This window comes from Patagioenas fasciata, chromosome 27 (genome assembly GCF_037038585.1).
Source record: "Patagioenas fasciata isolate bPatFas1 chromosome 27, bPatFas1.hap1, whole genome shotgun sequence".
Lineage (NCBI taxonomy): Eukaryota > Metazoa > Chordata > Aves > Columbiformes > Columbidae > Patagioenas > Patagioenas fasciata.
Window position 1 is genome coordinate 5,133,867 of NC_092546.1, and position 15,564 is coordinate 5,149,430.

Sequence of the window (15,564 nt, forward strand, 5' to 3'; positions counted from 1 at the left end):
AACCCCCCAGCAGCCCCAAACCAACTATGGGGGCGGGAGGGGGCACTTTTATGGGGTGGAGGGACCTTCCCAGCCCTAATCATCCCAAAGTGCCCCCACCCTTGTTCCCAACTTGAGCCAGGCTTTACTGGGACCAGCTGGGGAGCCCAGCACAGAGCCCCAGCTGTCTCCAGGGCTCATCGCAGGCTCCTGCTCATTAATCACTCGTTATGCAAAGGAGCCGGCGGGGCTGGCAGCTGCCACTCGCAGCACCCCAGGGTCCCCACCCCGGCTGCACCCCAGTCATGTTCCCAGTTTGGGAACAGCCACCAGTGACACAAACTGGGGGAGCTCAGCCCTTCCCCAGCGCTGGCTCCAAACCCCTTGGATGGGTGTGAGACCCCCCAGGAACCCTGAGTGGGTAATGCACCCGGGGGTGCCCATCCCTATGCACCCCCCATAACATCCCATCCCCGCGTGGGCCCCAGGGTTTGGTTACGGGCGAGGGGGCTCCGGCACGGGGGGGGACGCGCTCGCCTCCGCCGGAAGGGAGATAACGGCAGGTCCCCGACCTCGAAACGCAGAACCTGGCGGGTGGCCATGTGGGGACAGGGACACGGTGCCGGGCGGGCGCGATGCTCTGGGGCTCAGCATGGGGACGCAGAGGGGACACAAGAGGGGACCCCAGCACTTTGGGGTGCGGAGGGCGTGGGGCCCCCCAGGAAGGGTCACACAGCAAGCGAGGGGATACACGCGTTTATTTTCTGAAAAACACAATAAATTAATACCCTCCTCCACCCCCCCGCAGCCAAGTGACCCCGAGGGTGGCGCCACGCACAGGATGGGGTCCCCGGGGGCCACCCCAGGCCGTGGCAATGGCTCAGGAGCGCTTCCAGCCCCTTCAGGTTCACCCTCGGGGTCCAGCGATGGGGTGGGGGGCTCAGGGTGGCCGGGGGGGGCAGTGCCGGGCTGCCCCCCGCACCAGCCGCTCCTCGCGGGGCGTCCAGGGCCGCGCGTAACCGTCGTCCCGCAGCAGGAGCCGGTTCAGCGTCCGCTCGTAGTTGACGTGTCTCCGCGCCATCAGCACGTACCGGGCGCCCACCCGGAGCGGGGGGCACCCGCAGGTGTTGGGGACCCACACGTACTCCCGGGACACCAGCGGGAAGTGGTGACGATAGGACGTTGTCACCTCCACCTCGTAGCGCGTCTCCTGCCCCACCACGTCCTGCGCCAGGATACGGCCCTGGAAGACTTTGCCGGGGGGAATGTGGGGCACCCTGAGCTGGGCATGACCCCCCCTCGGTGTCCCCCCTGAGTCCCCGGTGCTCACCGAAGTCGCTCTGGCAGAAGTGGCGGATGCGCTGGGAGCGTCCCTTGGCGGGGTGGCACCTCCCACAGCGCCCTGCGGGGACAAAGCTGCCGTGGTTTAGCAGGGAGGGGGACACAACCCCCCCAACATCCCTGCAGTGGTGGGAGGGGGCACTGGGGTCTGTACCCCATTGAGACAGAGGGGACACATTAGCTCCAGAGGGTCCCAGGAAGGGTTAAGCCAGGGGACCTTTTTCAGGGTCCCCATCTCATGGAGAACCCCTGGGACCCCCCAGAACCACAGCAGAGCCCCCAGGGGGGCTGTGGGGACCCCTGGGGGGTGCAAGCACCTGTGGCAGCCCCAGCCCCGCTCTGGCTGGGGGGGTTTCTCGGTGGTGGCTCCGTGACAAAGCCCCTGGGCTGTGGTGGCAGCGCAGGGACCGGGGTGACCGGAGGCTCTGGGGGCGGGGGGCTGCCGGCCCCCCGGGGCTGGGGCTGCCGCAGGGGGCTGGTGTCCCCACGGCCGGGCTGGGGGAGCCCGCGGGGCAACCAGAACTCGTACTCGATGCCGGGGTTGGGCTCCTGCAGCAGGACCTGTGCGGGCAGGGGCAGCGCTCAGGGGGACGATGGGGGCCAGGGGGGGTTGTCCCCGTCCCCACGCTGTCCCCAGCATCACCATGAGGTGCAGATCCTCGGCCGTGGGTCCGGGCGCCTCCAGGCTCTCAGTGCCGTCGGGGGCCCGCGCGTAGCGCAGCCGGGTGCCGGCCGCCTCCAACGGCCCCGGCCAGGCGATGGACCAGTCCCCATTGAGCACGTAGCGCCCATCACTCATCATCAGGGCTGCAGAAGGGAGCGTGGCGGGGGATCGAGCACCATGCAGATTCCGGGACCCCATGCCAGGCTGGACTGGGGGCAGGGGGCAGCCCGGATGCCTGGGTCCCCATCGGAGGCCTCTCCCGAAGCGGGGAGGGCAGCGTGGGCTGCGAGAGCTGCGGTCGGGGCTCGGGAGAAATCTGCTTTCTTGTAAGAACTTGGATTTGGTCCCAGACCAGAGCCAAACCCCGGTGTGCAAAACCCCCCAAGCCCCCAAGCCCTGCTTGTGGTGGGGACCAGGGCCCCAACTGCATCGGGATGGGGATGGGGGCTCTGGGGACGAGGGTCCCGCTCCTGGTTCCCTGGTGGCTGTCCTGGCGCTGGTCCAGCTCAGCCCTTCCCAAAACCCACAGCCAAGGCCTCTGGAAAAGTGCCCTGAGTGCCGGCGAGTTCACTGAACCCGCGATGCCCAAAACGGCATCTGAGCAGGGAACCGGCACAGCATGGCATGGCACGGCACAGCACAGCACGGCACAGCACGGCACGGCACGGCACGGCACGGCACGGCACGGCACGGCACGGCATGGCACAGCACAGCACGGTATGGCACAGCACAGCACAGCACAGCCACCCCCTGCCCTGCCTGCACCCACGGGTGGCACCAAGCAGGACCAACTGGGAGTAACTGGGATGGAGACAGGACATGTCCTACCGAGATAGTTGCGGCTCTTGTCCGTCACCTTGATGTGGGTGGCCCCAGCCGGGATCTTGGTCACATTCATGTACCCAAAATAACCTGAGGGGGGGACACAGAGTCAGGGCAGAGCTGGGACACAGCCCGAGGGGACAGCCCAGGGACAGGGGGGACGGGAGGGGACCGGGCACAGAGGGGGTCTGGGTCTGGGGGAGCCCCTGCCCTGTCCCAGGCATCAGCAGCATTAACCCAGCTGGGCCCTGTGTGCTGGGACAGAGGGAGAGGGGAGTGACAGACACCCCAGGAATGCCTTGGGGACACAGAGAGGGGATGGGAGGAGAGGGGAGCCAAGAGCCAAAGCATTCACCCATGGAGGGGGCCAGGGCAACGGGTCATTCACCGGAGGAGGGCTCCGCGCCCTGGAACAGCCGGTGCACGAAGAGACACGAGTCGTGGCCACCGCCGCACTGGCCGCAGGCATCGGGGCGCGCGCCCGAGCCCAGGATCCCATCACAGCCCACACTCTGCGGGGAGCCAGACGTGGCCTCAGGGGGGGCAGCGCTGGGGGTCGCGGGGAATCCCCGGGGGTCCTGGCCCCGCGTGCACCCACCAGGCAGCGCCCACTGACGCAGAGGTCCAGGGACCCGGGGCCGCAGCGGGTGCCGTCCAGCACCCGACCGAAGCTGTAGTAGAAGTTGTGCCCCACGGCCAGGCAGTTGAGGTCACAGACGTTGGGGGCTGCCGGAGCCGGGCGGGAAGGGAAGGTGGTGACACCGGTGGCGGCCATGGCCCCCGTCAGCCCGGTGATGCCACCTGCCACCCCAGGACTCACCTCCGTAGAAGGGCACCCAGCTGTACCGGGCTGATGTGCCCAGGACGGGTTTGTTGTCATAGAGGGAGCACTGCATGGCACGGAACGGCACCGAGCCGGGGGGACAGCCCTGCGGGGGCGGCACGATGGAGCCCCCTGGGACCAGGGGGACGAAGCCCCATGGTACCGGGACCAGGGCCAGCCATGCATGCTCACCTGGAGCTGGCAGAGCCGGTACTGCCGCGGGTCACCCGTGCACGGACCCTCCTCGGGGGACCTGTGGCCACAGCATCAGCGCGGCAGGGCCGGGCGTGACCCCCCAGCAGCCCAGCGTCCCCCACAGGGACTGTCCCCATCCCTGGGTCACCAACAAGCCAACGAGCCACCAAGCTGTGGCTGGGCTGGGAGTGACGCATCCCCGCGGGGAGCATGAAGGGACAATGATGTCCTGCACAGGGTCACATCCTGCTGGAGCTGCTCCCAGGATGGGGGTGTGGGGACAGCCCAGGGGGGCCACGCTGCCCTGTCCCTCACTCACCGCAGGCACCTCCGGGTGCGGAGGGTGACGCCGTCCCCGCAGGAGCTGGAGCAAGAGCTCCAGGGTCCCCAGGGTCCCCAGGCACCCTGGGCCGGCTGCCGGCGGGGCCGAGCAGGGGCTGGGTGCTTGGGGACCTGCACTGGTGTCCCCAGGGCTGGGTCCTGCATGGAGGAGGGTGACGATCAGCACTGGGGCTGGGCTGGAGCAGCCCGGGGGTGCTACCACGCACCCCAAACCCCTCACCTGCACGGTGCCGACGCCACAGCCCAGGCTGAGCCAGGCCAGGAGCAGCAGCCGCCACGGCCACCGGTGCCTGTGGGAGCAGAGACCCCTGAGCCCCATTGTCCCCAGGGCTGGCACTGGGGTGCCCCACATCCCGGCATCGCTGCCACAGCCGTGCGCCCCACGGGGACCCCAGCGAGGGGGTCCATGGAACCAGCCGGGGCTGTGGGGTCCCCGAGCGGGGTCCCAAGGGTGGGTGCAGCCGAGTGGGTGACGCCGCATCCTGTGCACGTGCCCACGCGGCTTCGGGAGGGGGGACACGGCCCCAGCCCCCCCACCCCCACGGCCCCGCGGCGGGAACCGGGCCCCGGGCTCGCTGCCTGCCGGGACAGGACCAGACCTGCGCGGCGGCGCCGGGGCTCCGTGTCGCACCCGAAGCCGGATCCGGCCCCGCCGTGGGGCGAGCAGGATAGGGGGTGCGGGGGAGGGGCCCGGATCCCAGAGCGCCAGAGCCTGGAGAACCCCGAACACCCAGCTCGGAGGTGCAGGGGGTGCCGGGTCCCAGTCCCGTGTCGGGGAATCCCCCGGCCGAGCCGAACCCTCCCGCCGCGCAGCTCCCACGGGGACCGGGAGTCGCGAGTGGTCTCCCGCAGCCCGGACACCGGGGTCCCCCGGGCAGGGGAGGGAATGGGGAGGTGGGGGGGTCGCGGTGGTGTCGCTCCGGGGGGTATCGGGAGCCTAGCGAGGGTCGGGTGATGCCGGGGGGCTCTGCGTGCCTCAGTTTCCCCGCAAGACGGAGCTGACCCCGGGTGCGGCGTCGTGGGGAGAGGAGGGGGCTGTATCTCGGGGGTTCGCGAGGGGTTAAGCAAAAATCGGGATCTTACCCAGCACCGTGGGGTTCCCCGCCGCCCCGACACCCCCCCCCGGCCATGCCGCCCCCTCGTCCGGGGCTCCCCGGCAGCTCAGTCCCGCTCTGGCGTCCCGGCGGCGGCGGGAACGGGGGACCCGGGACGATCGGGCATCGGCTACGCAGCTCCGGGGGGGCCGGGCGAGGCTCTCCCCCCCCGCTCGAATCCCGTCCCTCCCCGCCGCGTTATTAATATCCAGCCCCAAAGGTGCGCCCAGCCCTCCCCGGCCGCCCATTAACCCTTCGGGGCCCGGAGCTCTGGAGGACGAGGGGGGCCAGTACCCCCCCCGGCACCCCCCCAGCCCCCAGTGGTAGAGGAGAAGGATCAGACGGGACCCCCTACGGCCCCATCCTGATCTGGGACCTTCCCATTACCCCCTGATACTGAGCATCCCGGGGGGGGTTTGGTGACACCAGGAGGTCCCCACTTAGCGATCGGGGAGGAGCTTGGGGTGCCCTGCACCCAGAACCCCACAGGGCAGCCCCAGCCCGGAGCTGAAGGGGTTACGGCGCCGGGGGGGTGCGGGCGCCTCTCGGGGTGTCCCCGGCGCAGCTCAGCACAGGGCAGAGCAGGGCGGGCAGGATGGCCCGGGGGGGCACACGGGACGAGCTCCCGGGCTGGTACATCGGGGACACGGGCAGTGGGACGCTCTACAAGCGGGGACGGTTCCTGGGAGAGGTAAATCCCCCGTCACTCCCCATCCCCGCACCAGGCACCCACCACATCCCCTCTGGGGAAGGGGAAGCTGAGGCAGCGGGAGACATGGGGAGCAGAGCAGGTGCCTGAGGGCAGTGCCAGCTGGGGTCCATGTCACCCAGGGAAGGACATGGGGCCAGGCACCCTGACACCCTTTTGCCAGGGCCCCTTTCCCCTTGGGGTGCTGGCTGCTCACCCTGTCCGCACAGGGGACCTTTGGGTGCTGCTACCAGCTGACGGAGGTGACCAGCGGCAGGGTCTACGCGGCCAAGGTCATCCCACGAGCCCGGCTCACCATGGTGGGCACCAGGGACAGGGTGAGTCTGGGGGGGACGCAGAAAGTCCCTGGGGAGTGGGGTACGATGCCCATGGGGACCCCCAGATCCTGGCCCTTGCACCTCCTCCCTGTCACTGGGGGGTTCCTATCCCTGTCCCCCTGAGACCTGGAGGGTTCCCTGGGGCTGCCGGGCTCTCGCCAGTGCAGGTGGAGCGGGAGCGGGAGCTGCAGGGCCGCCTGTGCCACCGCCACATCGTCCGCCTGCACGGGCACTTCACCGACTGCAGCCACGTCTACCTGCTGCTGGAGCTGTGCAGCCGCGGGGTGAGCGAGCGCCAGCACCCCAAAACACAGCATCCCCGCACCGGCGCTGTGCCAGGTCCCCAGCTGGCACTTGGCTCTGTCCCCAGTCCCTCGCTGACATCCTGCGGGTGCGGGGGCGGCTGACGGAGCCGGAGGTGCGGTACTACCTGCGCCAGATCATCTCGGGGCTGCGCTACCTCCACGGCCACGGTGTTGTCCACCGGGACCTCAAGCCGAGTGCGTGGGGCAGAGCTGGGGGGGCAGCGGGTGGGTGAACCCACCGGGCTGTGGCTCATCCCCCTCCGCAGGCAACTTCTTGGTGACGGAGAAGATGCAGGTGAAGATCGGGGACCTGGGGCTGGCACGGCGGGAGGCACCACCCGGCGGGCGCTGGGGGTGAGTGGGGCTGTGGGTCTGCCCAGGGGGGCACAGGGGGGCCGGGGGTCACCCTGCCCATGTCCCCAGGGCGCTCTGCGGGACACCCGGCTACCTGGCCCCAGAGGTGCTGGACCGCAGGGGGCACGGGGCGCCCGCGGACGTCTGGGCCCTGGGCTGTGCTGTGTAAGTGGGGAGCAGGAGGGAGGGCGGGGGTCCCGGCCCCCCTGAGCCGCCGGACCCCCCCAGGTACGCGATGCTGACAGGCAGCCCCCCGTTCGAGGCGGCTGAGCGGCAGGAGCTGTTCCGGCGCATCCGGGCGGCGTGGTACCCACTGCCCCCCCACCTTTCGCCCCGCGCCCGGGCGCTCATCGCGCGGCTGCTGGTCCCCGAGCCCACCGCACGGCCCAGCCTGCCCGACGTGGTGGCCCACGGCTTCTTCACACAGGTGGGGGGCCAGTGGGGGGACACGGCCCACCTGGGGACTCGGGGGGACAGGGGGTCACTGCCTCTCGCTCCCCAGGGCTTCACACCGGCCAGGCTGTCACCCCGTGCCTGCCACTCGGTCCCCATCTTCATGGGACACAACTCCCTGCGCTGGCTGGTGTGGGGGGCTGCGGCGTGCTGGGGAGGGGGTGGCCGTGCCGGGAGCACCGGGACTCACCGCGCTCTCTCCCGAGACACCTGTGACCCACCCGGCAAGGACCCGAGCCCCAAAAACATCCACTGAGGAAAACCTTTATTAGTGCTCGGAACCGCCTAAAATCCAGTCATTGAAACAAGCAGGGTGGGACGTGACCATGACGAACGGCACACACACACCAGTTTGCCCTTACAAAACGTTAACAGAAAAAAGAATACAAATCCAAACCCAAAAGGGACGTCTCTTCCCTGCCAGCACCGGGGTCACCCGAGGGGGGACAATTATTTGTGGCCTGGGAAGGAGGGAGAAAAGTGCGCGGTTTCCCTGTGCAGCTCCAGTTCTCTCCCTCGAGAGAAAGGGTCTGGAAGAAAAGGCTGAAAGCTCGGTAAAACATGACACTTAAAACACCCACAGCGTCAACTCGAGAGCACCCGGCCTGGGGACAGGGACGGCCACTCGCCTATGCCTAAAACAGGGGGGACAATGACAAGATGCTCAGCGTGGCCCCAGCAAGCACCAAGGAGCCGCTTTGCTGCTTAGGGACCCAGCCACACATCAGTGTGAGAGGGGACTGGCGAGGGAAGGTGTCACCAGCCTTTCTGTGTCACCACGGGGGTCTGGGGGAGGGAGGTGACAGCAACGACTTTGTCTGCACTTGGCGTGAGCGTTTTCCCAGCGGCTGCAGGGATCCAAGCCCCTTCCCAGCCCACAGGAGCAAAACCCCAAATCAGCCTTTGCCCTCGGGGTCCACGCTCAACCCGCAGAGAGCGGGGGGACGCGCTCTGTGCCGTGCTGTGACACACGGGCACCGGTTCCAGGGTCCTTGGGGACAGGTGGCACGGGCTGGCGGCTCCCAGGGCCGGGCAACGGGCCGACTGCCACCCCCGCGCCGCGCCCGGCCCTGGCACGGAGCCCGCTTGGTATTTTTATCCATGTTGTCTGAAGATATCGGCTGCTTTTTTTCCACAGCCCTCCCCTGTCCCACCCTGGCTTAGAGGTGACAGCAATAGCAACACACCCGCTGCTGCCACAACCTGAGCCCTCCAGGCGCCGGCTGCCCTAAGGTGGCCCCGGGCACGGGGTCCCAGCGGCTCCGGTACAGCTGGGGGGACAAACAACCCCCCGAAAGGCCAGGCCAGGCTCCCCAGAGTCCCCTCCAGGGCAGGAACAGCTGATGTTTCCAGTAAATGAAATGGGTTTTAATCTCTGGGATCTCACCGTCTTTATTCCGCAGCCACCAGCTGCCCAAAGCCGGGGAGGGAACGACTCCCAGCAGCTTCTTCGGCCGCTTGTTTTGTGCTCTGAACAGTAAATCTGTCCCGGGGCACAAAACAAGCCCTGAGCGCGGTGGGAAATCCCACTTGTTAAAAAGCAGGGATTTAAAAACAACGATTCAAGTTTGGTAACTGCTCTCACCCTCCTCCCCGGCTACAAATGAGGCCAAAGCTCACCCTCGTGCAGAAATCAGGTTCAAAGTGCAGCCAATCTGTGTGGGTTACAGACAGCCCTGTCCCCTCCAGGGTGGGTGACAAAGGCTTGGCAGAGCTGTCACTCAGAGCTGAACCCGGTTCCTGCAGCCCGGGGGGAGCTCGGAGCAGGATCCCAGTGAAGCTGCTCCCGGCGGGACGCGTTTGGGGACAGAAGCAGCAGGTGTGACAGAAGCAGCGGGTGACAGAGGTTCCGGTGCCGCGTGGCCCGAGGGGTCTGGTGCGTGGAGAACGGAGCTGGCTGGGCTCGCAGGGGCTGGCGCGGGCTCTCAGCAGGCTGAAGGCAGCGAGTTGCTCTCCGCCTTCAGTCCTTTGCTGGCCAGAAACGCGTCCTGCTTGGGCTCGCGGCCCAGGAACCTCCGCAGCATGTCGGAGGCATCCAGGGACCCGCCGGGATGCAGGATGCAATTCCTGTAATCCATCCCCACCTACACGGAGAGGGAGAGGGGGGTTCGTGCGGGACGCTCGCCCACGCTGAGAGCCCGGCCGCACAGGACGGGGACGTCCTCCCTACCTTACAGTTCATGATCCCCTCCTGCTTGAAGCGCGTGTGGAACATGTCCATGGAGAACACTTCGCTCCAGAGGTAGCCGTAGTACTGGGCATCGTAGCCTCCGGCCAAGTGGCCAAACGTAGCGGGCATGTTGGTACCTTCGTGGCAAAGGAGGGGGTGTTAAAGGGAAGGAACCGCTCACAGCACGGAAAAAACCCTCCATGCTGTGAGTACGTCGGAGCAGCGCTGGGTCAGCTTGTTCGCAAGCCCAGGGGAAACAGAGAAGAACATTCCCTTTGTTTTTGTGTGGTTTCAGCCCAGCTTTTCCTGCAGCCAGCACAAACCATCCCCACGGAGCCAGCCTGAAGCCCCAGCCTCAGAAAGGGCGTTCTGAGCCAAGCTTGCAGGCCAGACCTAGAGAGCCAGTGTGAGCACGACCCCTCCAAAGCCCCAGGGTACCTGGGGTGGCGGGGACACCCAGCACCTCCTCACACAGCCGGGCAAACACCTCCACAGGGTCAGCCTTGGTCTGGGTGTGCAGCGCCTGGTCCACCTTGGCCAGGACGATCTGCCGCAGGTTGAAGAGCCCTGTCCCCGGAAAGAGGAGGCAAAGAGGGGACACCGCAGTGAGGCTTTGTCCCTCTGTGGGGACAGCACAAAGGCCTCGCTTCCCACCCTGTCCCACCCCCAGGGACCCACCCGTGTTTGCCTGCCGGGATTTAATGAGCTTCTCCAGCAGCTCATCGGGGATGGGGCTTCCAGTTTTGTAGTGCCTGGACATGCGCAGGAGCGGCTCCCTCTCCCACACCCAGTTCTCCAACATCTGCGATGGCGCCTCCACAAAGTCTCGCTCCACGTGCGTCCCGCTGAACATGGCAAACTCCGCCTAGGGGATAGGGCAAGCTCAGAGTGTGGTTTAACTCCCCCCGGGGAGCCCAAGAGGGCCCAGCCAGGCCTCACCTGAGAGCACAGCTGGTGCATGACGTGCCCGAATTCGTGGAAGTAGGTCTCCACCTCATCGTGCTGCAGCAGGGAAGGCGCGTCCGGCGTGGGTTTGGTGAAGTTGGCCACCATGGCAGCCACCGAGATCTGCCGGCTGGAGTCCGGCAAGAGGCAGCCCGGCTGCAGGCCGAAGCAGGCGGCGTGCCCGTACTTCCCTTCCCTGCGCGAGGAAGAGGAGGCTGGTACATGAATGCTCCCGCACGGCTGGCCACGAGCTGCTGCAGAGCAGAAGCTCCTGGTGACACCAGAAATCCCCCCAACCCCGTGATTTTGGCTCCGCTCCCCTTCCCCAGCCCTCCTCCCTCCCTTTGCCGTGCCCAAGGCCTCACCGCGGGTACAGGTCCAGGTAGAACTTGCCGATGGTCTCCCCGGAGGACGTGTCCTTCACGGTGTAGAGCTGGACGTCCTCGTGCCACACCGGAGCCTTCTCCTCCAGGTGGAAGGTGAGTCCCAGCAGCTCCTGGTAGATGGCCAGCAGCCCCGTGGTGACCACCTGCATGGGGAAATACTCCTTCAGCAGGTTCTGGTCCACACTGTACTTGGTCTCCTCCACCTGGTTCATGTAATAGCGCATGTCCCAGGCATTGATGCGGTTGTCAAACTCCAGGCCGCGCTTCTCGCACTCTTTCTTTTTCAGGTCCAGGATGACAGCCCGTTCCTTCTCCCCGAGGGGTTTCAGCTTCTGGGCCAGCTCATCTAGGGAAACCGAGGCAGGGTCAGCATGCACAGCCCAGCGCACGGCCCTGCCCTTCCCCTCCGCCGCCCGCCGCCGTACCCAGGAACGTGGCCACTGTCTTGCTGCTTTTAGCCATGTTCATCTCCAGCACGAAGTCGGCGTGCGTGTTGAAGCCCAGCAGACTGGCTTTCTGAGCCCGCAAGTCCACCAGCTCCTTCAGGATCAGGCAATTCTCCTGCGGGACAGTCAGACAAAGAGTGAAGCGGGGTACGGAGGCGAGAGAGGCAGCACAAGTCTCAGATGAGAGCCCTTCAGCGCCGGGACATGTGGAGAGCCTCACCTACCTCTTTGCACCTGGAGTTGAACATTTCCTCCACCTTTCTCCTCGTCTCGGGCACGTAGCACTTCTTCAAGAGAGGGAAATAGTGCGGGTATTTCAGAGTGACCTTCAGCTTCCCGTCCTCTGTCTTCTCCAGGGAGTTCAGGAAATCCTCGGGCAGCCCCCCTGCGAAAAGAGCGGATGGGACATATGGAGAGCGCAGGCCCTGCCAGAAATACCAGCTCTGGGACCGGGTGCAGGAACAGGCTTGTGCTCCTGGGCCAGAGGAATCCACGCACGCAGGACCACACCATGGGGAATCAGCTCAGCGCTCCGTACCGAGTTCCTCCTTGGAGAAGGGCAGGAAGGTGGTGTCTTCATTGAGGTTCTTGTTGAAGTCTATGCACAGGACGCTCAGCTTTTTCTTGATAGCTTTGATTTTCTTTAAAACACAGATGGACAGAGAAAAGTCAGCGCAAAGAGGGGAGGCAAACAGCACCGTTCAGCATCTCCAGCAGCCCGCCTGCCGAGCTGCCCGGCGGCTGCGCTTGGCTTTGATTCAAGCACAACGCTGCAGGATTAACAGCACACGAGCGCTGAGTGCTCAGCCCGGCCCAGGCTCCCTCTGATCGCACCTGGTGGGAAAGGAGCCACCTCAGCAAGGTCCCAGCTGTCCCCTGCCAGCCCCAGAGCTGCAGGTGTTCAACCAAAACCTCCTCTACCCTTAGTTCAGTTCACCGTCTCTTCTATTTTGAGCTCCCAGCTCCATGCGCTGGCGCAAGAGAGGGACACCCTGAGTAGCCCAGCGCCCCCAGCCCCTTGGGGAACCTTTTGCATGTGGAGGCTGGGAGCTGCATCCCCTCCTGACCCGCACAGCACCGTTTGTGCAGAATCACAGCTTCTCAGTGGCCTCTCAGTTGTGTAAATGTCAGCCCTTTCAACAGAAAGGAAAATGAGGGGCAGACACATCATCCAGCGCACCCAAGGTCACAGGAATCGGGGGCAAAATTCATGAGTTGAGCCTCCATCCTCTGCTCTAACGCTACACTGTCCCGTTCGCCCTGTGAGGCCTCGTCTCCATGTGCTCGCTCCGAGCTCTGCAATCTCACCTCTTGCGTTTCCTCGGGGAGATGGAGCCCGTTCCTTTTACCCAATTTGATCAGCCTCTCCAGATATCTCTTTGCTTCAGGTTTCAGCGAAGCGCTCTCTGCTTTCTCCTGTAAAACAAAACCCGTGAGCGCAGGAAAGCGCAGGATCGGGTGTTGCACAAAGTCGGTTTCTGGGCAGAGTTGTGGGTTTTGTAACACCAGTGAGCCAGGAGCAGACGGAAATCCCGCACAAGGTGGCTTTGGTTTGGTGCGTTAGTTCCTACCAGATTGCTGTAAACAGAGCCCTCAACCCTCAACTTCTGAGCTCTGGGACAAAGCAAAACGGTTTGTTGTGGTTCTGGGAGCATGTGGCTGATGGAGCATCGTCCCCAGCACGCACCTGGAGCCAAACGATCCTCTGGTACACGTCCTGCCTCATGCTCATCTCCACATCGAACTCCGAGAGCTTCTTGTCGGCCTCGGTGCTCGCGGCGCGGATGTCTTTGCACGGAGAGACGTGCTGGGGGAAGTCCAGCATGTTCCGGCGGACTGGAAAGACAGAAGAGGGATTATGGCGAAGGTGACGGCTCCACGTCCCGGAGCTGCTGGTGAGTGGGAGCGCGGACAGAGAGCCTGTGTTAACGGGAGCCAGTCTGACAGCCCTGGCGCCGGCCCTGCCCGCCCACGCCAAGGAAGAGCTGCTGTCCTGGGACAGCCCGAGTGTTCCCTCTGAGCAGCGCTCCTTCCTCGCTGTCGAGCGCGTCCGTCCAATGATATCCCCCTACGATCTGTTTTTATCACAAAACTCACAGGGATTTCATGCCTGTGAGACCCCAATGCCTCTGTACCAGCTATCAGCAGTTTCAGGATCACAGGACTTGTACATTGGACACATGGGCAATGCCTTTCCTTAGGGGACTGGGCTAGAAGTGACACGTCTTAACTGCTCCTCAAAAGCCACCGTGTCCCAGCTGTGCTCTGTCCTGACTTATTTCATTTTAGGAGTGAAATCAGGGAGGACATTCCCTGCCAACATCCCCACAAAACCTGCAATAACGCCACTGCAGCAGGAAGGCAGGAGAACTCTCCACCCAGCAGAAGGTGAGCAGGTGGCTGCCCGGGGAAAGTGCTGACCCTTCTGCTGAAGTGAACATTCCCCCTGCTTAGTAAGGGCTTTTCCACTCATTTTAGGCAAAAGAAACCAGCCAGAGGAGGTTTGCAGGCTGGTTTCTGCTCCAGACAGACGTGACAGCTCAACACACGGGTGGTCAGGACAGGAGGGGGTTGCATGGCTTTGGCACTCTGCTGTTGTAAATAATTAGCTAGAGATAAATCAAAGCCTGCGCCGTTTGCCAGCACGACGCCATCATGTCCTGTCACTTTATACATAATCCCTACGACGACAGCGGTGTTTAGACAAGGCACACGGAGCGACATTTATCCGCTGCCTTAGGGGAGAAGTGAGAAGAGAGCTGGAGACCTCTTAGATCAAGCCGAACCATTTCTGCACAGTTTGTTTCCATTAATGCACCTTGACATGTAAAAGCAGGAGGTGACCTTGGACACCCTGCTACTCCTCCTGCCAAAGCGCCGTCCTCGCTTTAGACTCGCTTTCCCGTCCCAAATTTATGTGTTTATGTTTGGCTGTATATACATTAAGTGGAAAAAAACCCACCATGCTGCTGAGGGAGCCACGGGAAGAAAAAAGATGACAGCGCAGAGCAAAAAAGCCACCAACAAAACCTTAATAACAGCACATTGATTTTCAGAGCGCCAGGGCTCCCTGCTGGCGTACACACCCGTATATTCCACCTCCACATCTGCCAGCGCCTTGAGGGTGTTTTCGTAGGACACCTCGCCCTGCTCCTGGGAGCCCACCCGGTCGTACACCAGCTTGGTTCTCTCGGTGAGCTCCGCTGCCATGTTCTCGATCTGCTCGGCGGTCAGGTCCCAGCGCAGCTGGTTGGCCAGCAGCCGGGGGGACTGGCTGTCCACGACGTTACCTGCGGGGAAACGGCCGCTGAGGTGCAGCCCGGCAGGGGCTGGCGGGGAAACTCGGCTGCGTAGGGACAGCTGGATGAAGGCGCTTAAAGGAGAGGCCCAGCAAAGCAACCCCGCTGGGAGCAACAGGCTGAGGAGCCAGAGCGGGCGGTGTTTGCCCTCCCAGCCATGACAAACCCTGCGCAGAAACCCGACCCTGTGCCCTGGCAGCTGGCTCTGCCCGGGGGGGGCTGTCACAGCTCGGGATCAAAGCTGGGGGGGCGGGAGGCGACAGCGGGGGACCGGGGGCTCCTGGGGGGCTGCCCCGGGCCCGCTTCTCCTGCCCCGGGAACCCCGTCCCGTCCCGGGCGCTCTGTCCCCATCTCCCCACCACGCTTGCCCCCATGTCCGCCCCCGCTCCGTGTGCTCCGCGCTCCCGGCCCCTCGCTGTCCCCCATGCCGGTACCTGTGGGGGGGGCCATGCCGGGGGTGCCGGGGGCGCTGCTGACGGGAACGGGAGGAGACGGCGCCGGCCCCACGCAGCGAGCATGTGCCCCAATCACAGAAGCGGGCGGAGAGAGCGGCCGAGCCGGAGGGATTCTGGGAGTGTGGAGGACTGGGCCGTTCTCCCCTTCGCTTCGCACCGGCCGGGCGGCGGGGAGCAGCCCGTCCGTCCGGGCACGTAGAGCCTCATCCCTGCCCCGGCCTGCGGACTCGGCGGCTGCGGGGCAGCGCCACGGGCCCGGGAGCGGAGCCCCGCCGGGAGCAGCGCCGCGGCCACGGGCTCCCGCCCACCCGTTCCCATGGCAACGCCCCCTCTCTATGGTAAAAAAAAATCAGGGCGGGGCGACAACTGCGCTTCCGCCCTTTGGCCCGTCCCCCGAGCGGCGCAGACTGCCCATGCGCCAAAGGCTCCGCCCTGCGCTGTCACCGCCCACCCGGCCATATAAGG

At 65.1% G+C, this 15,564-nt stretch overlaps 3 protein-coding genes across 8 annotated transcripts; 1 reads left to right on the top strand and 2 right to left on the bottom strand.

Moving 5' to 3' along the window:
* Window positions 1-608: 608 nt before the first annotated feature.
* Window positions 609-5,452, bottom strand: ADAMTSL5 (ADAMTS like 5). Of its 6 annotated transcripts, none has more exons than XM_071799498.1 (11): window positions 5,250-5,452; window positions 4,387-4,456; window positions 4,144-4,304; window positions 3,822-3,882; window positions 3,627-3,735; window positions 3,405-3,532; window positions 3,195-3,318; window positions 2,813-2,896; window positions 1,964-2,127; window positions 1,638-1,881; window positions 609-1,381 (listed from the first exon to the last, which is right to left on the bottom strand). In XM_071799498.1, exons 1-11 carry the CDS (start codon window positions 5,294-5,296, stop codon window positions 708-710), a joined length of 1,866 nt encoding a protein of 621 aa, XP_071655599.1. In that variant the 5' UTR covers window positions 5,297-5,452; the 3' UTR covers window positions 609-707. The 6 variants fall into 6 exon arrangements, with proteins under 6 accessions (XP_071655599.1, XP_065714397.2, XP_071655598.1 ...); XM_065858325.2 differs by having other exon boundaries at window positions 609-1,222; window positions 1,310-1,381; window positions 4,387-5,448; XM_065858327.2 differs by having other exon boundaries at window positions 721-1,230; window positions 1,310-1,381; window positions 4,387-5,447.
* On the top strand, window positions 2,343-7,657 carry LOC139825676 (serine/threonine-protein kinase PLK2-like). Its single transcript, XM_071799500.1, has 7 exons — window positions 2,343-2,701; window positions 6,179-6,570; window positions 6,657-6,786; window positions 6,858-6,945; window positions 7,015-7,110; window positions 7,174-7,372; window positions 7,448-7,657. Exons 1-7 carry the CDS (start codon window positions 2,419-2,421, stop codon window positions 7,652-7,654), a joined length of 1,395 nt encoding a protein of 464 aa, XP_071655601.1. The 5' UTR covers window positions 2,343-2,418; the 3' UTR covers window positions 7,655-7,657.
* On the bottom strand, window positions 7,647-15,404 carry THOP1 (thimet oligopeptidase 1). Its single transcript, XM_065858248.2, has 13 exons — window positions 15,079-15,404; window positions 14,432-14,635; window positions 13,033-13,181; window positions 12,654-12,761; window positions 11,884-11,986; window positions 11,570-11,730; window positions 11,325-11,460; window positions 10,879-11,245; window positions 10,508-10,709; window positions 10,247-10,433; window positions 10,007-10,135; window positions 9,569-9,705; window positions 7,647-9,482 (listed from the first exon to the last, which is right to left on the bottom strand). Exons 1-13 carry the CDS (start codon window positions 15,092-15,094, stop codon window positions 9,324-9,326), a joined length of 2,058 nt encoding a protein of 685 aa, XP_065714320.1. The 5' UTR covers window positions 15,095-15,404; the 3' UTR covers window positions 7,647-9,323.
* Window positions 15,405-15,564: the final 160 nt, after the last annotated feature.

What these genes read in the sequence shown, in the direction of transcription:
- LOC139825676 (XM_071799500.1), top strand. Translation starts at nt 2,419, where the DNA reads ATGGGGATGGGGGCTCTGGGGACGAGGGTCCCGCTCCTGGTTCCCTGG. An exon ending in GCATGGCACAGCACAGCACG is followed by an intron (nt 2,702 to 6,178) that starts GTATGGCACAGC and finishes CTGTCCGCACAG; the next exon opens with GGGACCTTTGGGTGCTGCTA. An exon ending in TGGAGCTGTGCAGCCGCGGG is followed by an intron (nt 6,571 to 6,656) that starts GTGAGCGAGCGC and finishes CTCTGTCCCCAG; the next exon opens with TCCCTCGCTGACATCCTGCG.
- ADAMTSL5 (XM_071799497.1), bottom strand. Translation starts at nt 4,647, where the DNA reads ATGCGGCGTCACCCACTCGGCTGCACCCACCCTTGGGACCCCGCTCGG. An exon ending in GTGGCGTCGGCACCGTGCAG is followed by an intron (nt 4,305 to 4,386) that starts GTGAGGGGTTTG and finishes TCCTCCATGCAG; the next exon opens with GACCCAGCCCTGGGGACACC. An exon ending in CGCACCCGGAGGTGCCTGCG is followed by an intron (nt 3,883 to 4,143) that starts GTGAGTGAGGGA and finishes CTGTGGCCACAG; the next exon opens with GTCCCCCGAGGAGGGTCCGT.
- THOP1 (XM_065858248.2), bottom strand. An exon ending in CTTCTCCAAGGAGGAACTCG is followed by an intron (nt 11,731 to 11,883) that starts GTACGGAGCGCT and finishes CTCTTTTCGCAG; the next exon opens with GGGGGCTGCCCGAGGATTTC. An exon ending in ATCCCGGCAGGCAAACACGG is followed by an intron (nt 10,136 to 10,246) that starts GTGGGTCCCTGG and finishes TTCCGGGGACAG; the next exon opens with GGCTCTTCAACCTGCGGCAG.